This window comes from Lacerta agilis, chromosome 6 (genome assembly GCF_009819535.1).
Source record: "Lacerta agilis isolate rLacAgi1 chromosome 6, rLacAgi1.pri, whole genome shotgun sequence".
Lineage (NCBI taxonomy): Eukaryota > Metazoa > Chordata > Lepidosauria > Squamata > Lacertidae > Lacerta > Lacerta agilis.
This window is the reverse complement of record NC_046317.1, coordinates 90,850,395-90,877,185: the sequence shown is the minus strand read 5'-3', so window position 1 is coordinate 90,877,185 and position 26,791 is coordinate 90,850,395. Positions and strand designations below refer to the sequence as shown.

General features: G+C 48.0%; 1 gene segment (V, D, J or C); it reads right to left on the bottom strand.

Annotated features, from left to right (window-relative positions):
• The window catches only part of LOC117049256, a 46,378-nt gene extending 22,764 nt beyond the window's left edge, over nt 1-23,614 (bottom strand). Inside the window, 5 exon segments of the C gene segment in view lie at nt 12,195-12,302; nt 13,605-13,943; nt 15,139-15,453; nt 16,872-17,213; nt 23,596-23,614. Coding sequence covers nt 12,195-12,302; nt 13,605-13,943; nt 15,139-15,453; nt 16,872-17,213; nt 23,596-23,614 — 1,123 coding nt within the window.
• Nucleotides 23,615-26,791: the final 3,177 nt, after the last annotated feature.

Genomic DNA, 26,791 nt, shown 5'->3' with positions numbered 1-26,791 from the left:
CCTTTGACCTCCAGTTCAAAACCATGGAAGAACAACCCCAACCCCAAACTCTTTGGGAGAAGAAAAGGGTGAAGAGTAAACCCTACAAAAATCCAGAGTAGAGTCCCTAAGGTGGCTGGTTGGGGCCTTGTCCGCCTCCTTCCAGCAACTCCTGCAGCCAAGCTGGTGCTAAACACCTTGCTCTGCTTTCCTTTGGACCACATCATAGAATCCTAGAATCATAGAGTTGGAAGAGACCACAAGGGCCGTCCAGTCCAACCCCCTGCCAAGCAGGAAACACCATCAAAGCATTCCTGACAGATGGGTGTCAAGCCTCTGCTTCAAGACCTCCAAAGAAAGAGACTCCACCACACTTCTTGGCAGCAAATTCCACTGTCCTACAACTCTTACTGTCAGGAAGTTCTTCCTGATGTTTAGGTGGAATCTTCTTTCTTAGAGTTTGAATCCATTGCCCCATGTCTGCTTCTCTGGAGCAGCAGAAAACAACCTTTCTCCCTCCTCTGTATGACATCCTTTTATATATTTGAACATGGCTATCATATCACCCCTTAACCTTCTCTTCTCCAGGCGAAACATACCCAGCTCCCTAATCCGTTCCTCATAAGGCATCATTTCCAGGCCTTTGACCATTTTGGTTGCCCTCCTCTGGACACGTTCCAGCTTGTCAGTATCCTTCTTGAACTGTGGTGCCCAGAACTGGACATCAGCGAGGCTGAGGGGGGGGGTCTTGTACTCTGGGCAGCCTAGGACCTCTATACACACTGCCCAGGCTTGCACCCCGGGGAGGTCACTTGGGTGCTGCTGATCCAGCAGAAATAACATGGGGGATACATCCATAGCAATCACCAGAGGAGGAATGACCGCTGGGAGGAGCGAAGAGAAGAAATCGGCACAACCGGACGCCTTCCTCTGCCCCAGCTGCAACAAAACATGTCTCTCCTGTATCGGTGTCTACGGCCACAGCAGGTGCTGCAAACTTCCAACAGTTTGGCTTCATCCTTAAAGGCACACTCCTCCACTGTCTCCCGAGACAGGCAGATGCCAATGGTATTCAGGGGCTTACTCCCAGCTACTCATGCATTGAAAGAATTATTTGTTGACGGCAACCAACTTTGCAGGCTTTTAAGGAGGGTTAGACATGTTCTTGCAGAATAAGACTACCAATGGCTACTAGCCCTGATGTCCTTCCTCCACTCTTGGAGGCAGCGTGTGTCTGAATGCCAGTTGCTGGAAACTGCAGGAGGGGAGAGGGCTTTTGTGCTCGGATCCTGTTTGCAGGCTCTTTTCCCCTAAGCGTCTGTGAGAACAGAATGCTGGACCAGATGGTTGTCTGACCCAGCAGGCTGTTTTTAATGCACTTGTGTGTTAATGTAGTCAACATGACCAGCAGCCCTTGAGAAAAGACCTCACCTGGAATACTGTGTCCAGTTCTGGGCACCACAGTTCAAGAAGGATACTGACAAGCTGGAACGTGTCCAGAGGAGGGCAACCAAAATGGTCAAAGACCTGGAAAGGATGCCTTATGAGGAACAGCTTAGGGAGCTGGGTATGTTTAGCCTGGAGAAGAGAAGGTTAAGGGGTGATATGATAGCCATGTTCAAATATATAAAAGGATGTCATATAGAGGAGGGTGAAAGGTTGTTTTCTGCTGCTCCAGAGAAGCGGACACGGGGCAATGGATTCAAACTACAAGAGAGAAGATTCCACCTAAACATTAGGAAGAACTTCCTGACAGTGAGAGCTGTTCAGCAGTGGAATTTGCTTTGATAGTGTTTCCTGCTTGGCAGGGGGTTCAGCAGTCAGGAATGCTTTGATAGTGTTTCCTGCTTGGCAGGGGGTTGGACTGGATGGCCCTTGTGGTCTCTTCCAACTCTATGATTCTATGATTCTATTAAATTGCTCTTTCTAGCATCTACCCCTATGGAGGTCCTAATTTCTACCCTCTGGGTCTCAGGTTCTAATCTTCTGGATACCTGGTGGCAACCCTATCAACAAACTATTGAACCCAACTCTGGAAGGTTCTGAAATGGACCACAATGAAGAGACTTGAAAGGTCCTCTTCATCTGGGTTTCTACTGCGCGCAAGCAGCCCGAAGCCACAAATCACCTCCCTCCCTAGAGAGTTTATTTCACCGGGATTCACGAAGCTCAGAAAGCAGGTCCTAGTCGATTTAATGGCATTTACGAGTTTGTTTGTTCCAGACTCACCGGGGGTTTGCAGGAAGAGGTGGAGCTGTAGGAACAGACGGATCAGCCACAGCCAAGAGTTGAAAGCAGCCATCAAAGTGGCAGAAAAACCGACATTCCCGCCTGCGTTGCGTCTCGGGAACTCTCGTTCCAGTTGCAGAAGAAAGGCTTTTCTTTCCTTTTGGCTGTGACACTTCCTCCTGCAATTAATAGAAGCCAGTTTCACTTCCCCGAATTTGGAAAGTCTACTTTGCTTTCAGGCTCCCCTGCACAGAATGATATCCACACACCCACATACTAGGGGCTGCAAGGCCTGATTGCTTCACTTGCCAACCCCACTGCTTGACTGTAAACAACAAAAACGACAAACATAAAGTCATTTACAAAAATAAATAAAAGTCTCTTTATTTTTTTAATAATTTTTTTTATTTTCTAATATAACAATACAAAAAAGAAAAAGAAAAACAAGACAACAACAATACAAACAATAAACCAACAACATCAAAACATTATCATAAATTCCATTACATCTTTTTTTACATTGCCTTAGTGACCTCCGCACACCCTCTCCTTCTACGTACATTGTATCGCATCTGTAGTAATCCCTAACCTCATAATTCTAACCAATAAGAAATACTATTAAACTTATTCTTCTATTTCTAATATAAACTAAGTGTTGCCTATTACTTCCATCTGCTCCTTTCTTAGATCTTTATTTTTGCATGATTTCTTTGTTGTTCAGTCGTGTCCGACTCTTCGTGACCCCATGGACCAGAGCACGCCAGGCACGCCTATCCTTCACTGCCTCTCGCAGTTTAAATAGTCCTTAAATTTCTTCCAATCCTTCTCCACCGCGTCGTCCCACTGGTCTCGGATTTTCCTGGTCATTTCTGCGAGCTCCATGTAATCAATCATCTTCAACTGCCATAAAAATAAATAAAAGTCTCAATAATAATTAATTTACCTCCTTGCCTGTCCTCACACCTGACCAACCCCTCTCCCTTTGCACTTCACCCACCCCCTCGCCTATCTCCCCAAAGTTTGCCCCAAGCCCCTCCCCTCTTACCTAAAGCCCCCCTTCATTCCAATTCTTATCTCTTTTAAAAGGGAGAGGGGTTTCACCCAGGAGTTCACTAAACTGCTGGGCGAAGGGCATTCACCCTCCGTTCATCCTCACTGCAGACACAACACTCAAACTGCAGAGCATAAGGACATTTAACATTTTTTCATGTACACAGGAAGATGCATGTTTATATACGGTATATTCTGGCGTATAAGATTACTTTTTAATCCAGGAAAAAGTCGGGGGGTCGTCTTATACGCCGGGTAGAGAATCTGCGGTCGAGTATATCTCAAACTCTATATTTTAACTGGGAAAGTTGGGGGTCGTCTTATATGCCCAGTCGTCTTATACGCCGGAAAATATGGTACATGCACCACGTCATGGCAAAATAGGGCTCTCAGGAGTTTAAACATACAAAAGCCAATGACAGAAACATCACTGAAGCAGGGGTTGGCAAACTACGGTCCACAGGCCGGATCCGGCCCAATTGCCCTCAGGATCCGGCCCACGGATGGTCTGTGGATCATGTGGATTCTGTTCATTTTGTTGTCATTTTCTTTCCTGCGCCGCCATAATTTTTGGGGGGCACCATTCCCCCTCTCCCTCTGTTGTAAGAATTTAAGGTCTTTTATTTATATATATAATATATTATTAATTCACCAAGCAAACATAGGAAGAACAGGCCTCACACCATTTTTCACTCCCAAACTGATAAACTGCTTCTCTGCAAGGAAGGGGGGGGGGGTTGGGGAACCTTCCCATTATCTCAGTAATCCTTGGCATCCTGATACCAGTGCCAGACAAAAGGCTGTGATTAACTTTGCTGGGAAGCAGGGAAATGTAAATATCTCCTTTGTTTTCACTTGATGGGTTTGGTGGAGGGCAAGAGGAGACATGGGGGCAGGGTCCAAGATGCTCAGATCACTGCTAACAGACCCTCCCAATTTGTGATGTATGTATTGTTGTGTCGTGGGTTCTGGTAGCAATAAGTCCAGCAACACTTCTTAGTGAACAGCTCTTTATTATAAGGGATAAGACAAGACTGGGGAATAGGGGGTAGGGAAAGCTCTATTTATAGACACATTGGGACAGGGGGAAAAGATACATTTTAGCGGGAACCAATAATATTCAAACTTTCCGGCGGGACCCAATCAGGCTGTGGATTGTGATTGTACTCTTTAACTTGACCAATAACATTACTTTACCCGGCTGACAGAATATCTTATTTAATACACAACATGTATGATGTATGGAGGGGTGGTCTTGAGCTGGAGGGGGGCAATTTCAAAAGTCTATATAGGAGCTTGTGCGCCTTTGTTCGGGGTCTTTGGCTTGCAAAACACCCTGCTGCAGCAGTTTCTAATAAAAAGGGCCTTGCTTTGGGAGACTCGGTATTGTCTTTGTCTTTTGTGCTGCATTGTCGGAAAGTGTTATGTATTGAAGTTCTCACCCTAGGCCACTAGGGGTGGGTGTATATAGTTCATTCTGCTGCAGTTTTCACTCAGGTCCGCATATGCAAAAGAAGGATGGTAAAGGATGTTCAGGGATTGGTTAACTGCGGAAAGTTGTTACTGTTGCTTTGTAGCTGAGTTCTATATAAGCAGGCTGCTGAGGCCTTCAGCTCAGTTCTGTTCCAGCCTGAGAATAAACAAGAGCTGTTTGGAAATCACTGTGTCGTCTGCTGTGTCCACCCACGACTTAACAGAAAGGGCTCTTAAAATGTAGAGCTCTTCCCGGGGTTATGGACTCCCTTCTGGAGACGGACCCAGTTACGGAATTTTTATAACACCTCTCAGGCGCCTCCTCCTGGCTTCTCCCTGCCCTGCCTAGAGGAGGAAGCGGGCTGGACTGAGCTGGCCGAGTGCCATTTTGGGCAGCGCCTCTCCTTGCGAGCCGCAGAGGCTGGCGGTGGCAGTGGCGGAGGGGTGGGTGGCTCGAAAGCAAGGGCAGGCACAGGAGCTGCAGTTGGCAGAGTTTTGCGCTGCACAGCGCCTCTCCGGCGCCAGTCCGCCCTTGCGCCAGCAACACCATAGGTAGGCAGGGGAGGGGCTGGGGGAGGGGGGGAGAGAGAAGCCCCTTCTGCTGCATGCATTTTGATGCCTATTGTCCCCTAACATGTACATTTTTTGTACAATGTTATTGTACAAATAATTATCCTCCCCTTCCCTTTGGGGGGGGGGATAATATTTATGAGATTTTTCAAAGCAATATATTTTAGTTGTGTTGTTTCCTGATGTTGTATCTTGCTATTTTGACATTTTCTATAGGATTTGCATTTTGCATTTATTTTGCTTACAGATATTTATGTGTCTTATATACTAATGTATGTTGTTCTGACATATCCTTGTTGTTGTTCAGTCGTTCAGTCGTGTCCGACTCTTCGTGACCCCGTGGACCAGAGCACGCCAAGCACGCCTATCCTTCACTGCCTCCCGCAGTTTGGCCAAACTCATGTCAGTCGCTTCGAGAACACTGTCCAACCATCTCATCCTCTGTCGTCTCCTTCTCCTTGTGCCCTCCATCTTTCCCAACATCAGGGTCTTTTCCAGGGAGTCTTCTCTTCTCATGAGGTGGCCAAAGTAATGGAGCCTCAAAATGTGGCCTTTTAAATATTAGTGCTATTAGCAGTAGCAATAGCACTAATATTTAATGCCCCAAATGTTGTTGAGCATTCTTTAGAAAGACCCCAAGATCTCCAGATTACATTTCGTGTATACCTGAAGGAGCGTCTCCACCCCCATCATTCAGCCCGGACACTGAGATCCAGCGCCGAGGGCCTTCTGTCTGTTCCCTCACTGCGAGAAGCAAAACTACAGGGAACCAGGCAGAGGGCCTTCTCGGTAGTGGCGCCCGCCCTGTGGAACGCCCTCCCATCACAGGTCAGGGAAATAAACAACTACCTGACATTCAGAAAATACCTGAAGGCAGCCCTTTTTAGGGAAGTTTTTAATGTTTGATATTGTTGTATTTGGTTTCTGTTGGAAGCCGCCCAGAGTGGCTGGGGAAATCCAGCCAGATGGGCGGGGTACAAATAATAAATATTATTATTATTATTATTATTCGTGTTGTTGCTTCATCAAAGCTGAGTTTTAAAATGAGCAATTGGTTGTGTCCGGCTGCTAAAAATAACACGGCCAACAGCCTCTGCTGTGCCCTTTTCCAGAAGTGTATTATCTGACGTGAATCATGTACGGTTGCTTAAGCAGCAGTTATTTTACCAGCAAAACTTCCCCAAGTGGGGTTTATTGTTCAATGGAAGCTGCAACACAGAAAGCAATTGCCCAGATTTAGAAAGTTGCAGGCTGGGTGTTGTTTTGCTACAGCATGAGTCTGTTTCACACATGTTGTTGTTAGGGGCGTCCTACTCTCGTGTAGGACCCTGGTACAGACACATGATTATTTCCTTTTGGGTGTGTTCTTATGCACTATTGCTGTAATATATTGTAGTTATATCAATAGGTTGCATTGATGGCCCTTTATACCAGCGTTTCCCAAGCCTTTTCAGTCTGACAACCCTTTGGTTCCATAAGCTCATGCCCAGTGCCCTCTACCCTATAGACAACATTATTCAGAAGAGCGGTTTGCACAACTTGGATAGCTGAGTTGGTCAGAGCATGGTGCTGATAACGCCAAGGTCACAGGTTCGATCCCCGTATGGGGCAGCTGCATATTCCTGCATTGCAGGGGGTTGGACTTGATGATCCTCAGGGTCCCTTCCAACTCTACGATTCTATTATTCTATGACCCACTAAAGAAGATAATAACACAATAAAATTCAAAACACCAACTATTTGTTCAAATTCCAATTAAAACTATTCAGTTGCATGAATTCAACAACGTGGATGAACTTGATCCAGGAGCTTCCTGCAGCCAATCAGAAGCCGCATTTTGGCTTCCGAACGTTTTGGAAGTCGAACGGACTTCCGGAATGGATTCCGTTCAAATTCCAAGGTACGACCATATGTTAGAAGCTGCCCAGAGTGGCTAGGGCAACCCATTAAAATGTGTGGGGTAAAAATAGTGACATTATCATTATGGAACGGGACGTCCTATTTTCATTGAAGAAATGTTGGAGGGTATGCCAAGGCAAGCATAGAGTCCCGAATTACCCTGAATGCGTACTCAGCGTGAGAGTCTGTTGGTGGAGAAGGGCTTAAACTCCCTTGGTGAGAAGTGGAGAATGTGTCTGGATTGCCCCAGGGGAAAGATGCTTGGAAATTATGATGCAGCAGGGAGACGGGACTTTTCGCCTGATGATGGATTGGCAGACAACCACAATGCCTGGAGACAGATGGTCAGGTCGTGTATCCACAGCAGTGACCAGAGGAGGAATGACACCTGGGAGCAGCGCAGAGAGAGGAAATACCAGGGTGCATCTGCAGCAGCACAACCGGATGCCTTTATCTGCCCCAGCTGCAACAAAACATGTCTCTCCCCTATCAGTCTCTACAGTCACAGCAGGCCCTGTAACTCTCTAGTGGTTTGACTTCACCACCCAAAGACACACACCTCCACACTTTTCTCCTGGGGCAGATGGATGCCAACTCCGAACTTAAAAATGTAATGCGTAATGCTGGTAGTCAACAAAAGAGATTTAAAGACTTTCTCAAGGCAAATCTTTAAAAATGTAGTATAAACACCGACAACTGGGAAACACTGGCCTTTGAGCGCTCCAATTGGAGAACAGCCTTTACCAAAGGTGTCATGGGTTTTGAAGACGCTCGAACTCAGGACGCAAGGGAGAAACGTGCTAAGAGGAAGGCACGCTTGGCAAATCCACACCATGATCAACTCCTGCCCGGAAATCAATGTCCCCACTGTGGAAGGACGTGTGGATTCAGTGTTAGCCTCCACAGTCACTTATGGACTCACTTTTAAAATCGTGTTTATGGAAGACAAACTTACTCAGCTATGAGTGATCGCCAAAGAAGAAAGATTAGTTGCTGAGTGTTAGAGTGTTTTATTGAAGTTGATAAAGCAATATGGTTGGTGCAAAGTGTGTTTGGGGAAAACAGCAGGGCTCCTGAACTGTATCTTTACATGTGAGGATGTTTTACAATATTTATCAGGTTTCTATATATATATTGTAATTACGTTGTACTCCAATGCTTATCTTGATGTTTTTATTTTTCTAATATCATTCGCTCTTGTTTGTTTTACTTAAGTACTCGGGTACATTTGTGCAGAGAGATGTATTGCATAATTATCCAACTTAAAATATGGACTTTTATTATTAGCGGTTGCGGTTGTATTCAGTGTGGTGTCTTTATGTAATAAATGATGATTTTTTGTTGAGATGTAAGCTGCTTAGGAATTTCATGAAATGCACCCACTCCATTAGCAGCAGGGTTTATGCTTGTGCAGCAGATTTCCCCCTCTGTTCTTCCCCCCCCCCATGTATGCCCCACACCCTCTCCAAATCTGCTCTAGATGGTAAAGGTAAAGGTAAAGGGACCCCTGACCGTTAGGTCCAGGCGCGAACGACTCTGGGGTTGCGGCACCCATCTCGCTTTACTGGCCGAGGGAGCCGGCATACAACTTCCGGGTCATGTGGCCAGTATGTCTAAGCCGCTTCTGGGGAACCAGAGCAGCGCACGGAAACGCCATTTACCTTCCCACCGGAGTGGTACCTATTTACTTGCACTTTGACATGCTTTCGAACTGCTAGGTTGGCAGGTGCAGGGACCAAACAACGGGAGCTCACCCCGTCGCGGGTATTCGAACACCTGGCTTGAGAGCAGTAAATGTGAAAAGGATCTAAGAGTCTTTTAGCTGCTGCATCACATGAGTCAACAGTGTGATGCAGCAGCTTAAAAAGCCAATGCAATTCTGGGCTGCATCAATAGGAGTATAGCATCTAGACCAAGGGAAGTAATAGTACCGCTGTATTCAGACCTCACCTGGAATACTGTGTCCAGTTCTGGGCACCCCAGTTCAAGAAGGATACTGACAAGCTGGAACGTGTCCAGAGGAGGGCAACCAAAATGGTCAAAGGCCTGGAAACGATGCCTTATGAGGAACGGCTTAGGGAGCTGGGTATGTTTAGCTTGGAGAAGGGAAGGTTAAGGGGTGATATGATAGCCATGTTCAAATATATCAAAGGATGTCATATAGAGGAGGGAGAAAGGTTGTTTTCTGCTGCTCCAGAGAAGCGGACACGGGGCAATGGATTCAAACTGCAAGAAAGAAGATTCCACCTAAACATTAGGAAGAACTTCCTGACAGTGAGAGCTGTTCAGCAGTGGAATTTGCTGCCCAGGAGTGTGGTGGAGTCTCCTTCTTTGGAGGTCTTTAAGCGGAGGCTTGACAGCCACCTGTCAGGAATGCTTTGATGGTGTTTCCTGCTTGGCAGGGGGGTTGGACTGGATGTCCCTTGTGGACTCTTCCAACTCTATGATTCTATGACCTTCTGATCGGCAAGCTCTAGGCTCTGTGGTTTAGACCACAGCGCCACCTGCCACATGCTCTAGATAATGCACAGCAGCAAAAGGGGGGGGAGTTTCATTGTGCAAGTCATGAATCCTTGCGCTAACACAGTTTACACAGCAGTGCATTAGATTCAACCCATAATCCACAAGTTTATTTCACACACACACACACACACACACACACACACACAGTATATGCTCAGGGGCATTGCATGAGCACCCCAGCCCAGTGCACCCAGCACACCGAGGGAGAAATGAGCTTCCTTATTCATCTCTGTGACTGACATTGTCACAGCCTCGATATCTTGGCCCAAATATGGGTTGTGATTTGAAGGAACAAATTGGAGAAGAGGAGACTGTGAGACATCTTCAAATATCTGAAGGGCTGTCACACAGCTTCTTTCCTGCTGCTTGAGAGGGTGGAAACCAAGCCAATGGGTTCAAGTTACAAGAAAGGGGATTCTGACTAAACAATACAAATAACTTTCCGATCGTAAGAGCTGATTGACAGTGGAATGGACCCCCTTGGAAGCTGGTGTGCTCTCCTTCCTTAGAGATTTTAAAGCAAAGGTTGGGTGTCCATCTGCCATGGATGCTTCAGCTGAGATTCCTGCATTGCAGGGGGTTGGACTAGATGACCCTTGGGGGTCTCTTCCAACTCTACAATTCTATGATTTTACTGGCGGGCACTCTGGCACCCACAGATATCACGCTGGCGACCCCTGCACTAGCATGGCAATTAAGAATAACACACGTAAATAGAATCTTTGCATAGAGGATCACCAGGGGAGAAATCCGATAAGAAAGCCTGCCAGTTCCTAACACTTCATGCCAACTTTTGAAACTGTGAAGAGCAACACAACCACGGCCTCTTTTGCCTGCTAGGATCAGCAGCTCGCCTCCGTGCAGAAGATGCCCGCGTCGTCTGTCCACATGCTGCTTTTCTGACCTTATTGCCCTAAAAGCTGCAACACTGCAGACACGCAGACTTTCCCTCCTCTTCCTGATGCCTAAAGATAAAGAGGGAGCCAGCCGAGCCTCCTTGCATCTCCCAAGTGTGGAGGCACCACTGAAAAGGACTGTTCTCCCACAGAGGGGGGGGGCACGCAGAGAAGGGCTTTAGATGGCAGTTACAGGGTCCCTGTAGTCTCTCTCCAGGCCATGGCTCACTAACCTGGTGCCCTCCAAGTATGACATCAATTAGCCCCAGCCAGCTCCTGGGAGTCACAGCCCTGCAGAGCAGGGGCGTAGGAAGGGGGGTGGGTGGGTGGGGGTGTCTCGCCCCGGGGGTTATCTCTGAGAGGGGTGAAAAAAATTCCCCCGGGTGCCAATCACCACATCAGTCGCCCCCAATGGGCACCAAATGTCCCCAATGGGCACCGATTGCCGCTATTATGTAATTTGCTTCTGCTGTAAGAGAATAACTAGGTTCACATGGTGGTTTCTCCAGGAACATAGTTTTTTTTTCTTTTTCTTTTTTCTCCAGGAACATAGTTAATACAATTGATTAGGCGTGAATAATTTCTGTTGCTCCAGCACATGGAACACCAGGTTCTGAAATGCTGGGAAAGAACAATTAAGAACATTTTTTTAAAAATCAATAATGAAAAATATACTTGAAAACAATTTCTGTTAGCAAACGTCCCGCGGGGGCAAGTTGTGAGACTGAGCCCCAGGTTGGGACGAAGCCTGCGTGCCCTCCTGGCTACTCGAGTCCAGGGGCACATTGATAATATGCGATTGTTCCCCAGCGTGAAGAACAACACACACAAGCCATTAAGGCTAAAACTACTTTATTGTAGATAAGATGCAGAGTATGCCTCTGCTTGCCAGTCAGAGCTGTGCATTAGCGTGTCCGGCATCTTTGAGCCAGAAACGAAAGTAAAAGGTACAAAACAACACATGTGTGAGAAAGCGGTTAGGACTAGTGGCTTTCTCACAGGAGAAAAACAGACACATAGTCACGTGAGCCTCGCTGCTGCAGCTTTTGCATCTTGGCGTGTAATAATATCCTGACAATTTCTAATCCAACGGACATACAGAGCAGGATAAAACTTTCCAGGGAAAAGGCTTGTTGAAAAAAAGAATGTATTCAACATGACTGGGAAAGGCACTAGTGAGGGAGTTTCAAAAGGAAGATGGCATGTTCCCATGTTGTACAAAATGGACCTCATGAGATGGTATCTGCAGGAATTCCTCTCTGGCAGAGGAGAATGAGAGACTGGGATGTAAGGGATATAAGCGGTGAGACGATCTCCTAGGTATCCCAGCTGCTTAGGGCTTAGGGCAGGCTTCCTCAAACTTGGCCCTCCAGATGTTTTTGGCCCACAACTCCCATGATCCCTAGCTAGCAGGACCTGTGGTTAAGGATGATGGGAATTGTAGTCTCTGGAGGGCCGAGTTTGAGGAAGCCTGTCTTAGGGCCACCAACTTGAAAGGTAGACAAATTCTAGGCAGGTCTGTCCACCGGCTCCTTCCCTAGGTGCTCACAGGTGTGTTTCTCAGATTCCTCTTGCCGTGTTCTTTTTTGAGGAAGAGGTATAAGAGGCAAGAGGCAAGAACAAGGAGTTTGCTGGCCAGAATAAGTCCGATACAGAGTCCGAAGGGGGACAGCTGACAATGATCTGCAAAAAAGACAGGAGATTAACCGTCAAGAAAAGCTTTGTCCCAACAGCAAGGAGAGCCTCTGTCTGAAGACTCTGGCAAGGTAATTTTCAGAGAACTTACAACAGAAAGGCAGTAAAAGCAAGCTGCTGATCTTAACACTTCACTGTGATTGGAGAGTGTTGGGTGAGATGCTAGCCCTGAATTGGACGCCCGAGCTATCGATCCAGCTCCCCGCTTCCTGGTGTTCTCCTTATATGGTGTCATTCTGCAAGACTTTGGAGGCAGGCTTTCTGGCTTTCTTAGAGAGTGTTTTGAGCCCCAGATTGGTCTGAACTGCCCTGGATTGACCCATCTGTTTCAGATCAATCCAGAAATGCACTGAACTGGGGCCAGCATCAAAATGTCACCTTGAACTCTGATAATGACTCCTGCTCAGGGCCGTCTCGTCATAGGGCCTGGGTGGCGCAGCACGCCAGGGCACCAGGCCCCCCAGGGGCGCCCCCGCAAGCCCGCCGGCATATCGGGCACCCCCTCCACAACCCGCCCCCGCCCCCACGAGCGCTGGGAAGGGCGCGCAAAGCCCCACGCCGCTCCAGTGCCACTCATCCCCCGCTCGCCCACCCCCCTCCCGAGGGGCGGCCAGCGCGGGAGGGAGGCAGGCGGGTGGAGAGGCGGCACGCGGGGGGCGCCGAGGGATCCCACCACTGGCATGTGGCCCTCAGAAAGTTTCCTGGAAACCAATTCCACCAGGGGCACCCCAAACGTTTTTGGTTCCAAGGCCAGATTTGGAAATCTAAGAATGTGTGCCGCAGGCAACAAAAGAACCCCAACGCATTTCACAAAAGAAAAACTGGTGATGCTCAGGATCTCCCTCCAAAATGAGAAGAGGCAAGGGAGCCTTATTGGGCATCAATGCGGGCATACCACAAAGCACTATGTAGGGATCCTTTGACCAGGCAGGAGGCACCTTTGGCCCTCCAAACATGGCTGAATTTCAACTCCCACCACACGCTGCCATTACTCATGTTTGCAGGAGCTGATGGGAGCTGTAGTTCAGCAAGTTCTGGAGGACCAGCCAGTTCCCATATCTATCTGGTCTACACTAACTAGCAGGGCCTCTCCCCAGGGTCTTGGGCAGAAGCCTTTTTCCTGGGAACTACTGCTCTTCCGATGAGCTGTAGATCCTCACCTTTTGGTGTGAAGTGGTCTGAAGATGAAACCAGCACACAAATAGACATACGTGTTGACAAAAAAGCAAACATGGATTGAGGGATGGAGGGCAAAAACCACGAAAAAATGGTGTTAGGACCCACATTTACCTATACTGACGCTTTCACTTCCTTCAGTCGGCACCCTGATGTTCAGGACTGACATTTCAGCTGCTACAGGCTGGGAGTTTTGCCTAACCAGGCAAGTAAATGCAGACTGGTTCCTGTCTTCTGTGGCGTTCAGCTTCAGGGAGCTCCTGAGGGTGAATGTCCCATCCCCGTTCTGGGCCATGGGCTCAGCCGTTCCTGTTTCACTCAGGCTGCTGTTCAGAGTCAAGGCCAAGGTTGTGTCTTCTGGGTAAAACCCTTCCGCGCTGCAGCTGAAGGTCACCGATTCGTTCAGTGGGACGGGGTTGTCTGGGTTGTCTTCCAGTTTCACTCTGGGTGGAACTGTGTGGACAAAGGCCAAGAAATCAGAATGTGGACCTCAATACCCCTGAGGGGAAGTGGTTGCCAGACTCCAGCGTGGGCTAGAATGGCATTCCTGGTAGAATCATAGAATCATAGAATCATAGAGTTGGAAGAGACCACAAGGACCATCCAGTCCAACCCCCTGCCAAGCAGGAAACACCATCAAAGCATTCCTGACAGATGGCTGTCAAGTCTCTGCTTAAAGACCTCCAAAGAAGGAGACTCCACCACACTCCTTGGTAGCAAATTCCACTGCTGAACAGCTCTCACTGTCAGGAAGTTCTTCCTAATGTAGAGTTGGGTATCATCTCATAACACCAGAACTTGGGGACATCCAGGGAAGCTGAATATTGGAAGATTCGGGAAACATAAAAGAAAGTCCTTCTCCACATTTTATTTTACAAGTCTAAAATCACAACACTACAACAATACATCTCCACTTTTGTAGATTCCTCTGAATCTCTGGACTTCCCACCTTCCCCTCCATGCGTCCTATTGTTAACCTTTTCAACTGCATATTATTCAAGAATCCATGTTTTATATTACTGTATTTTTAATATTTGTTGGAAGCTGCCCGGAGTGGGTGGGGAAACCCAGCCAGATGGGTGGGGTACAAATAAATTATTATTATTAGTATTATTATTATTATTATTATTATTATTATTATTATTATTATTAATCTCCATAGTACTTGCTACATTAAAAGTGTTATTGCAATTCTGCTAATGTTTACATCTGCTTACAGCGGTCTCCAAGATAAATTATACATTTTCCCCATTCTTTGTTGAAGTTTTGGTCTTCTTGGTTCCTGAGCTTTCCGGCCAGTTTTGCCATTTCGGCATAATCCAGCAGTTTAGTTTGTCATTCTTCTCTGGTAGGGACCTTGTTTCTTTCCATCTCTGGGCTAGCAACATCTGTGTGGCTGTTGTTGTGATGCCTTGTGTTTTTTTATAATGGCCATGGCGCCCACCATTGCGGCAATGGTGCCGGAACAGAGTTCTAGTGATTTCTGGCTGGAAAAACAAGCTCTGCTTGTTCCCTACCCCTCCCTCTCAGGAACCAGCAGTGAAGCTTGCTGCTCAGAAGGCAGGTGAGAGCCACCATGATACCTGAGCCACCCCATCGAAAGCAAGGATCCGCCACCCGACAGCCAGAGCCCCACCAGTCTCTGTACCTCGTAGGATATCTCCAAGTTGGAAAAACTCCCGCAGGGGACTCCGCAAGGTCTCATGTTCAATCTCGCAGGTGAGCTGAGACTTCACATCGTCTCTTGTGAGTGGCACCTGCACGGTGCTCAGCAGTTGGTAGGAGATGCTGTCTCCTTCTGGCAGAATGGTGGGCCCTGGGGACGTGATCCTGGTGTTGTCTTTCAACCAAGTGACTTTGATGGCTCGGGGGGAGAACCCATCCGAGGTGCAGTTGAAAGTCGCCGAGGTCCCAGATAACACTCTGCTGGCGGGACCCTTGATAGATGGCGGGGATGGCGTGGCTGCGGGAGGAAGCATTGACACATCACCTGGTGACCCTTGCAGGATAGGACCCATCACCAATCCCAAGGGAAATCCTTTTCTGGCCCAGTGGGCACATCTGGAATTTTAAGAGAGTGCCATGGGTGCCAGTCGCAAGACGGGTTTGTGGGTGGCAGAACAACACACAACGCCTGCCACATCTAGAGAGAAGAGCGCAAAATGGTGTGGACACCCCCCTTCCACCAATGGTGAAAGAGGCCCCTCCATCAGCCACCACTGCGCTTGGTCCCAGTGAGAAGCTCTTTGCACCTCTCCCTCTTCCCTCAACTGCCCAGATGATTAATCAACCGGTTAGGAAATCAGACAAGGCTGGGGCAGAGTCAGGCCCACCTATTCCCTTGGTCCATATCCCTGGCATCCAATGCAACGTGGCTCTTTGTAAAGAGGTGTATTTAATGTAGGAGTGGCCGAGGCAGTGCAAACAGGAACCGAGCAGGAAGAGCCAACGGTCTTATTGCAGCCTTTTGAGAGAATCCTTATCGTGACCTTTCATGGCGCCCTAGGAGGCGTGGGTTGGTGCTTACTGGTTTGTACTGGTTCACTTTCCTCTTGCTTCCTATTACTTGCTGGTGCGTACTGGTTTCTACTGGTGCTTACTGGTGTGTACTGGTTTGTACTGGTGCTTACTGGTTTGTACTGGTTCGCTTTCCTCTTGCTTCCTATTACTTGCTGGTGCGTACTGGTTTCTACTGGTGCTTACTGGTGTGTACTGGTTTGTACTGGTGCTTACTGGTTTGTACTGGTTCGCTTTCCTCTTGCTTCCTATTACCTGCTGGTGCTTACTGGTCTGTACTGGTTTGTACTGGTGCTTACTGGTTTGTAAGCAATGCTTTTCCCCCTTTGCAAAAGCTGCACAAATCTGAACTGATCCTCAAAAAAGCAGGGTTTTTCCCTTTGCAAAAAAAGCTGTAAAACTTTGAGCTGATTCTCAAAAAAACCATGGGTTTTAGAGGAGGAAAACCAGAAAAATATTTTTTTTCTTGTTTCCTCCTCTAAAAACGAGGTGCGCCCTATGGTCCGGAGTGTCCTATGGAGCGAAAAATACGGTACCAAAGGGGTTAAGTGCACATTGCAGATAAATGCTTATAATGACATCTAGGTTTTGAAAGCATGAAAAGGAGATTTTGGACCCTGTGGGAGGAGGGAGATAAGAGATTTTGAGCAGCATATTGCCCAGCATTGAAAGAGTTGTGCATCCTCTCTCCTTCCACTGCTCCACTACTCAAACATGCGACCCACAAGGCTATTTTTCACTTTTTAAAAAAAGGTCCGAGCCTCATTAGATGCTTTTGCATTTCTACACAACATGGAACTTCTGGGGTGAGGGGGGGGGCAGATTATCCCCCTAGGAAACAAAGAGAAATTGAGGGATACTTACCAATCACGGAAACCTCAGTGCCTGCTCCCGATTTAAATTCTCTGTCTTGGGCTCCTGGTTTGTACTTCACACAGTAATAGGTTCCGGCATCCTCAGGTCGGATGTTGCTGATGCGGATGCTGAAGTCTGTTTGTGATCCAGCAACAACCCGGGTCACTCGGGAGGAAGATGGTCCTCTTTCACTGTAAATGGGGGGCTGCTTTCTGTCCGACCCCTTGTGCCATTTCACGCCTCCTGGTGGACCAACTCCATTTACTGTACATGCCAGAGTGAGGGTCTCTCCTGCTGACACAGACAAGGGTCCTGGGGGCTGCAGAACTTTCAAACCTTGGACTTTGGCACCTGCAGCAAAATGAGTAGCATGTAACCTCCAACATTTCTCTGATGAAAAGAGGGACTTCCTATTCCTTAATAATGCTTTTACTATTTATACCCCGCCCAACTGACTGGGTTGGCCCAGACACTCTGGGGAGCTTCCAATGTATGTAAAAACATAATAAAACATTAAACATTTTTTAAAAACTTCCCCATACAGGACTGCCTTCAGACAGCTCAGGGGTCAGGGACATAGCTGTCAAGTTTCGAATTTGAAAATAAGGGATCAGCAGTCTCACCTATCCTGTGTATCTGAAGAAGTGTGCATGCACACGAAAGCTCATACCAAGAACAAACTCAGTTGGTCTCTAAGGTGCTACTAGAAAGAATTTTCGATTTTGTTTTGACTATCCTGGGGACAGTCACATGTCAGTGGTGGGCGGAGCCAGAAGCAAAAGTGGGCGGAGCAGCACTGTAAACTCCAAGCGGGCTCGGGCTCAGAGTGGAGCAAAGAGGAGGGCAGCCAGCAAAGAGGAGAGCAGCCATGTGCTCCGCGCTATGGAGCCCCATTATCTTCTTGCCTGATCCCATCAAAACAGGACAGGAAGCAGCAGCTGCTCAAAGGCAGCCAGGCTCCGCCCGCCAGCTAACCCTATTGGCCGGCTGAGGGGCTCGGCGGCAACGGATAGGGGCTGATGCAGGGGGAGGAATACACCCCCCTGTAAGCACGGGAAACGGCTCCCACTTGCTTTGAGGGCTGAGGCTTTTCTCTCCAAGTAGGCGAGGTCTTCCCACCCAGTCCCTGGCCAGCAGGGGAGGAGCTGCTTCCATTAAAAACGGGAAATTGGCAGTTGACAGTTGACAGAGCTTGCCATTAGAACTTTCGTCCACCTACGCTCTGCGATTGGTTAGAATCATAACGTGTTAAACCCAATACATAACAGGAAAACTGCTTGAAATAAGGGAGAATCCTGGGGAAAACGGGATACTTGACAGCACTGGTCAGAGAACTCCATTCCCTCCAACATTTATCTAATGAAAATAGGGATGTTGTAAGGAAAAGCAGGACAAGTTTCATGACTTGCTTTATGGTCGGCCTTTCACAATCATTACAGACCACAAGCCACTCCTGGGACTCTTTGCGCCCGACCGCCAGACACCCCAGATGCTTTCGCCACGAGTATTGCGCTGGTCCATTTTCCTGGCCGGGTACCAATACTCACTACAGCACCGACCTGGGAAAGCCATGGGTCACGCAGACACGCTCAGCCGCTTGCCACTGCCGGAGAGCGGCCCTGACCCTGCTCCTGCCCACCAGATCCTGCGGCTGGAAGACTTACCTGACCAGCCCCTGCATGTGAAGGACATTGCCGCCGCAACCGTGAAGGACAGACTATTGGCCCGTGTCTCGGACTGGGTGGGGAGGGGGTGGCCCGGGAAGCCGGGTCCAGAATTTTCATGTTACACAGCCCGCAAAGACGAGCTGTCTACTCACCGAGGATGCGTGTTATGGGGTAGCCGTGTTATAGTCCCCACCCCGTTAAGAAAAAAAGTCTTAGAAGGGCTGCATGTGTCTCACCCGGGAATTGTCCGGATGAAGGCATTGGCCCGTAGCTATATATGGTGGCCAGACTACGGGCCAATGCCTATATAGATGCGGAGATAGAGGGTTGGGTGAAACGTTGCGAGCCCTGCCAGGTCTCCCGGCCGGATCCACCCAAGGCTCCAGTACAGTCCTGGGAGTCCACACAGTCCCCATGGTCCCGGGTGCACGTGGACTTCGCGGGGCCTTTTCAGGGCCAACTCTTCCTAATAGTGGTCGACTCTCAGTCCAAGTGGCTAGAGGTGGCTACCTCAACCGTGTCCACGAGAGCAACTATAAACACGCTTAGGAAGCTATTTGCAACACATGGCTTGCCAGACACACTGGTGAGTGATAATGGGACCACTTTTACTTCGGCGGAATTCAAAGAATTTGTAACAAAGAATGGAATCCGCCACATTCGTTCTGCTCCTTTTCACTCGGCCACTAACGGCCAAGCTGAATGCATGGTCCGTACTACCAAAGACGCACTTAGGCGCATAGTGCATGGTGACTGGACTCTCCGGTTAGCGGAGTTCTTATTGGCCCAACACACCACTCCAAGCGCAGTGACCGGCCGGAGCCCAGCGGAGTTGCTTATGGGAAGGAGGCTCACTACCCTCCTTGATCGTATGCACCCCGACCGGGCTCTTGAGCAACAGCCATCGACTGTGGTGCGGGGGGCTCCTAGAGGTTTCTTCCCGGGGGACACTGTGTACGTCCGGAACTATGGGCCCGGACAGGGTTGGGTCCCAGGTACCATTGCCCGCTGTACAGGTCCGGTCTCCTACAAGGTAGGGTTGGAGGGGGGTCTGGTTTGGAAGAGACACCTTGACCAGATCAGAACCAGGACACCTCCGAACAGGGAACTTCAAGCGGAACCAGAGTACAGAGAAATGGGTACTTTGGGAGACTCTGTGCCCAGGCCAGGGTGGGAACCAGATGGGTTGCCGGTGACCGAGTTACCCCAGCAAGGTGACTTCAGGCCGGAGTCCTCAATGGTGCCATTGGCCATGACCCCTTCAGGGCTGGCCTCCCCACTTAGACCGCAGGTACCGGAGGAACCTCCTGGGTCACCCATTCGGGCACAGGAACCACGACGGTCCCAGCGGGAGCGGAAAAGGCCAGCACACTTTGATGACTATGTTTGTTCCTTTTGTTCGGAAGTTGGGGGGAGGAAGAGTGAGTCGGACACGACTAAACAACAACAACAACAACAACAAGGGTGGCAGCAGAAGGAAAGGAAGGTGAAATCTCACTGCATGCACAGACATCCAGACACACAAGGTTTCATTAATCCAGGGAATGAAAATGGGGAAACAGAGGCAAGATGAATGAAAACAGAGCCCTGCTCACCTCAATTCTTCTCAAAAGCATTTCTCCAGAGGTACATGATTTATGTAATATTCCAGTTCCAATAGTCATGGGACTCCTATTTCAGACTAGCTGGCAATGATTATTTTTTGTTCTCTTTTTCTGTTTTTTCTAAATTCTCTCTCATTTTAGCAGGCAAAACTTAATGCACCTCAAAAGCTGTTACCAAGTACTGCCAAATACTAACTGCTACCGCATGCCTCCTATCTCTCACTGCATTTCTGTTACGAAATAGTGTTGTATATGTTGTAAGAATTTAAGGTCTCAAAAATATAAATTAAATGTTCATAAATTTACAAGGCAAACACATACGTAAGTATAAAAGCAACGTGTTTGAAATAGTACAATCCTGAAGCCATTTTGACTCTCCCAAATTGACCTCAAATATTCCTCTGCACTGAGGAAGGAAATGGAGAAAGCCTTGCCATTGTCTCTTTGCTCACAAAGCCTTTCTTAAGGGTGTATTTGTGTATGAACAGGGTGAGCCTGTGACCTGGATTCAGGGACTAAGTATTTAGCATCTCAAAAGGAATGGCCAGGCTGCCCAGGTACTGCAATCAGTGACCATTATCAGGTATCCTGACAAACAGGATTTCTGTTGGAGATTGCCTCCTTCTGTGATGTATGTATGATGTTTTGGGGGAGTGGTCTTGAGCTACAAGGTGGGCAGTTTCAAATGTCTATATAAGGGCTTGCGCACCAGTGCTCCTGCCTCCTGCATGTGGTAGTGAGCACCCTGTTGCAACAGTTAATAAAGATCAGGCTTGCTAGCTGCTTTGCGTCTCAATTTTCTCTGGTTGGGGAACCCACTTAAGGACTCTATACGGGCTCCGGAATACCCTATAAAAGGAGCAGTTTTTTTTCCTTATAACAGTCAACATGAAATCTGTTCACAGAGAATAACTGATGGATAAATCGGGGTGGGAAATGGTTTCAACTCTAACCACAGTCCTCTAACCTGAATATTTTGTTTGAAAAGCTACAAAGCGATGATTTTAAAAAGCAGAACAAAGACAAACCCTGCCTCGTGTTTTATTGCTTCATTACATTGAAAACAGGAATGGGGAACCTATGGGGAAGATACAAAATGGGGCATTCACGGTTGTAAAATGGAGGAAGCATTGCAATTCATCTTTAGATACAACAGAGTCAATGTCCTATGAGAACTTATTGTCATGGCCTGACATTTCATTGAAATATGCAAGTTCAATATAATGCAAACTCTGGAGACTTTGAGATATGCTTATGAATACTTAAAGGACTGGTTCCTCCAAATTTGCCACCTTTGATCATGTCCACTACAAGTGCCTATAGCACTATTCTATTATTATTATTATTATTATTATTATTATTATTATTATTAGTTCGCAAAAGTTATCCAAAGCTACTTACAAGCACTATCTAAACACTAAAGCCAATTGCATGAAACACAAGAATTAAAAATCTAGAAAACACATCTCTGCAAATGCAAGATGGGTCTAACAGATCCGGCAGCGCCAAAAAAGGCCACAAGTACTCGAAACCTTCTACTTCAGGGCCAAAAAGCTCAGGTAAAAAGGGAGAGCACTCCACAAATGTGGAGCCACCACTGAAAAGGCCCCTTATAATACGTTTCTGAGCACAATTCAAAGTGTTGCTGCTGACCTTTAAAGCCCTAAACGGCCTCGGTCCTGTATACCTGAAGGAGCGTCTCCACCCCCATCGTTCAGCCCGGACACTGAGATCCAGCGCCAAGGGCCTTCTGTCGGTTCCCTCACTACGAGAAGCAAAGCTAAAGGGAACCAGGCAGAGGGCCTTCTCGGTAGTGGCGCCCGCCCTGTGGAACGCCCTCCCATCAGAAGTCAAGGGAATAAACAACTACCTGACATTCAGAAAATACCTGAAGGCAGCCCTGTTTAGGGAAATTTTTAAACTGTGATATTTTAAATGTATTATAATGTTTGGTGGAAGCCACCTAGAGTGGCTGGGGTACAAATAAATTATTATTATTATTATTATTATTATTATTATTATTATTATTATTATTAACATAGGCACTCCCGTGATAGAGGCACACAGAGAAGAACCTTGGCTGACAGCCACAAGTTCCCTGTATTTTCCTGCTACACTGAAGCTCACCAACCTGGTGCCCTCCACAGCCAATCCCCAAATATATTGGGGGCACCAGAGTGGCAATTTCTGGAAAGTTGTAGGTCATACTGGACTTTACCATACCTAGAAATCTGAGCAAGCCTGCAACTTCAATGTCTACCTTTAAACACTCACCGAGCATCTGCAGGAGAAGGAGGAGCAGCAGAAATGAGTGAGGAGATGCAGAGACGGAGCCCAAAGTAGCCATCGGGGTGACAGAAAGGAAACCCTTCTGTGCTGTGTCTGAGCTCAAGCCTTTCCCATCACATGCTGCCTCCGCAGAAAGGAAGAGGAAACGGTTGCTTCATCTAGTTCCGAAAAATCCTGTTTAGATTATTTAAAAGCCCCAGAAATTGCGCAAGAGATGGAGGTTGCAGATCACAGAACTGCAGAGGTGAAAGGGACCCCAAGGTCCATCTGGTCCAATCCCCTTCAATGCAGGAATCTCAGCTAAAGCACCCATGACAGGTGGCCACCCAACCAGCGGCGGAGGAAGCCTCTGCACTGCCCGGGGCGGCGGCGTGGAGGCACCCCCCTGGGGGCGGGGCGTCGCGACGTGGAAATGCCGCACATGCACAGTCCATCTGGCCTGGTGTTGCTGCTCCCGTGGCGACCCGCCAAGCGGGTGGTGGGGCATGGGGCTGCTGTGTCCCCACGGGCCGCCGCTCGATCAGCGGCTCACTCGGTCGCCGCAGGAGCAGTGACACTGACTCGGATGCACTGTGCATGCCCTGAATTTCTGGGCATGCGCAGTGCATCCCACTCGGTGCTGCTGCTCCTGCGTTGACCGGAGGAGGCGCCGGGTAAGCAGTGGCTTGTGGGGCTGCCCCGGCCATTCGTGGAGCAGCACGGGTGGCGGGGAGTGGCGGGAGGGGGCCGCCAAGTGTCACACCCCCAGCCCTGGAACCCGGGGCGCCCCACCCCCATTGCCCCACCCTTGCTACGCCACTGCATCCAACCTCTGCTTAAAAACCTCCAATGAAGGAGAGTCCACCAGCTTCCAGGGGAGCCCGTTCCACTGTTCAACAGCTCTTACTGTCAGTAAGTTCTTCCTGGTGTTTAGTCAGAACCTCCTTTTGTAAATAGAAGCCATCGGTTCAATTCCTACCCTCCAGAGCAGGAGAAAACTGTCAGTTTGCGTTTCTTAGTGCAGAAAGTATTGGTCTGATGTGTAGAGATCTTTCCTATTCTAATTAATTCAAGAGGGTTCTGGAATCTTCTGGAAGCGTCTCTGTGTGAAAGGAACAAGCACAAGGTTCCTGATGTTTGGGCACAATTCCTTCAGAGAAGCTGAGTACAGCTGGCTTAAACTGGTTCTCTTACCTCTTTCCGTCAAGGTCATGCCGACTATAATAAGAGGCCAGAAGGAGCCTGGGTTTCACTTTCTGTTTCTATCTCTTTTACTTCTGGTGTGGTGTTCTGTATATAGCATTAAGGTTTAGTCTTATTATAAGTTATTGCAAGTTTAAGTTAAGTCTGCTGCAACTGGATTTCTTATGGACAGGGCCAATCCTGAATGTTTTGGATTTGAGACCATTATGCTCATTTGCCTTCAGTAGCAGCAAAGTTCTGCTGGATGAAATATTAATTGCCTCTGGTCTATTTTGGGGGGGTGGGGGTGGGAATCCTGCAATGTGTTTAAGTTGTTATTCTCCTAACTATCATAGAATCATAGAATCCTAGAGTTGGAAGAGACCACAAGGGCCATCCAGTCCAACCCCCTGCGAAGCAGGAAACACCTGGATCTGATGGATCTCTCAGTGGCCTTTGATACCATCGACCATGACATCCTTCTGGACTGTGTCCAGAAAGTGGTGTTGGGAGATGAGCGTTCAGGCCCCTGGGCTCTTGCCTGTGGGGTGCCTCAGGGTTCCGTCCTCTCCCCCATGCTTTTTAATATTTATATGAAGCCGCTGGGAGAGATCATCAGGGGGTTTGGGCTGGGTGTTCATCAGTATGCGGGTGATACCAAGCTCTACCTCTCTTATAAATCAAAACCACTGAAAGTGGTGAATGTCCTGTGTGAGTGTCTGGAGGCAGTTGGAGGATGGAAGGCGGTCAATAGATTGAGGTTGAATCCTGACAAGACAGAAGTACTGTTTTTGGGGGACAGGAGGCGGGCAGGTGTGGAGGACTCGCTGGTCCTGAATGGAGTAACTGTGCCCCTGAAGGACCAAGTGCGCAGCCTAGGAGTCATTTTGGACTCACAGCTGTCCATGTTGGCGCAGGTCAATTCTGTGTCCAGGGCAGCTGTTTACCTGCTCCATCTGGTACGCAGGCTGAGACCCTAACTGCCTGTGCACTGTCTCGCCAGAGTGGTGCATGCTCTAGTTATCTCCCACTTGGACTACTGCAATGCGCTCTACGTGGGGCTACCTTTGAAGGTAACCTGGAAACTACAATTAATCCAGAATGCAGGAGCTAGACTGCTGATTGGGAGCTGCTGCCGAGGCCATATAACACTGGTCCTGAAAGACCTTCATTGGCTCCCAGTACGTTTCCAAACACAATTCAAAGTGTTGGTGATGAACTTTAATGTCCTAAACGGCCTTGGCCCAGTATACCTGAAGGAACGTCTCCACCCCCATCATTCAGCCCAGACACTGAGGTCCAGTGCCGAGGGCCTTCTGGTGGTTCCCTCCCTGTGAGAAGTGAAGCTACAGGGAACAAGGCAGAGGGTCTTCTCGGTACTGGCGCCTGCCCTGTGGAACACCCTCCCACCAGATGTCAAGGAAATAAACAACTATCTGACTTTTAGAAGACATCTGAAGGCAGCCCTGTATTGAGAAATCTTTAATGTCTAATGTTTTACTTTTTTATGTGCTGTAAGCTGCCCAGAGTGGCTGGGGAAACCCAGCCAGATGGGTGGATGATAATAATAATAATAATAATAATAATAATAATAATAATAATAATAATAATAATAATGTTCTGCTGGTGCAGCAGAGGCAACAGGAACAGCTACAGGCACATGTGGTCAACGCACCCAAAGGTGGCAACTGTGGGAGAAAATTCATTCCTGAGGGGTCAATACAGAGGCTCAAACCAGATTATCTAGCCAGCTATCTCCTGCCCTTTCTGCCACCCCAGCACCTCACCATCACTTCACCCCACCCAAACACAGTCCTTTCAAACACTTATTCAACCCAAGCAGTCAGTCAGGCTCGCTCTAAACTGGCCCCCTCCCCACCCCCCACCCCAGTTTAGTGGTCAGACTGTAATCTTAACATACACAAGCATAGCCTTAATAATCATGAGATTTATAGAATTTCTGCCTCGTGACATTTTGGAACCAGGCGATGAGTCAAATAGATAACATTTCTGACAAATGAAAGCCAAGAGCTGGTGAACAAACATTTAACTGGAATTGTGTTGATGGGAGCATGTGTGGCTATGGCCAAGTTCTGGAAAGACCTCAAGGGAGCTCCCGTAGCACCCTGCTCTGAGAGAGTGTGGCAAATAACCCCCATGGAGAAATAAACACAAAACCTGAAACTATCCAGAGGAATAAAACACAAGGGGGCACAGAGAATGGTGGAACTGTTGGGATTTTTATCTATCCTCTGCTGCTTTAGCAAGAGCTGGTATGACTGTGTGAATCACTTGAGTGTCTGAGTGAGTATGAGAAAGGAAGTTGGTCTTCTCTCTTCTGCCTAAGTGTTGTTATTGTAATTTAGTTTCACTTTTACAGTGTCACCGTTCTGTACTGCTGTTTGGAGAACACAGACGTGCTTATGGAGTCTCTGTATATAAGACTGTAAATAAAGTAGTTTAGAGCTACAGATGAGTCTTTCTTCTTGCTGAGTAATGCCAGAAGACATTGTGTGCTCTTTTCATGAGAGAAGAGTCACAGATTACCGGCGTTCTGGACTGAGGGATGATGCCAGCCAGAGAGGGTCAAGGAAGATGCTCCGGAGTCTTGGGGAGTTTGCTGTCTGGTCCCCAGAGTGTTTTTCCAACAGGAACTTCATTATGTTCACAAACACACCGGAAGATGAAAGGCGTACGCCCGTTTGTGGGATAGTGTAACAAACAACTATATTTGGTTGCTTCTTGCTACAATATAACTTGCTTCTACTGCAAGAGAATAACTTGGTTTGCATGGTGGTCTCTCCAGGAAAAAAAGCTGAAAGGGTGTTAATAATTTTTGTTGTTCCAGTATAAGCTTCTGAAATGCTGGAAAATCACAATAAAGAACATGGGGGTGGGGAACAACAGTGAAAAATATCCCTGGAAACAGTTTCTAATCCAATGCAGATACATAACAGGATAAACATCTCCAGGGAAAAGACTTGTTGAGAAAAGGAGGACTTCAGCGGGTGCAGGAATGGCTACTTGGGAGGGTACCTTTATGATACATAATGGAAGGAAGTTTCAAAAGGTTGCTGACACCATTCCCACATTGTGCAGAGTGGATCTCATGAGATGGTAAGGGGTGAGGCGATCTCCAAGGTATCCTGGCCCCCAGCTGCATAGGTCTTTGGTCACCAGCGCCAGCACCTTGAGATGTAGACAAGTT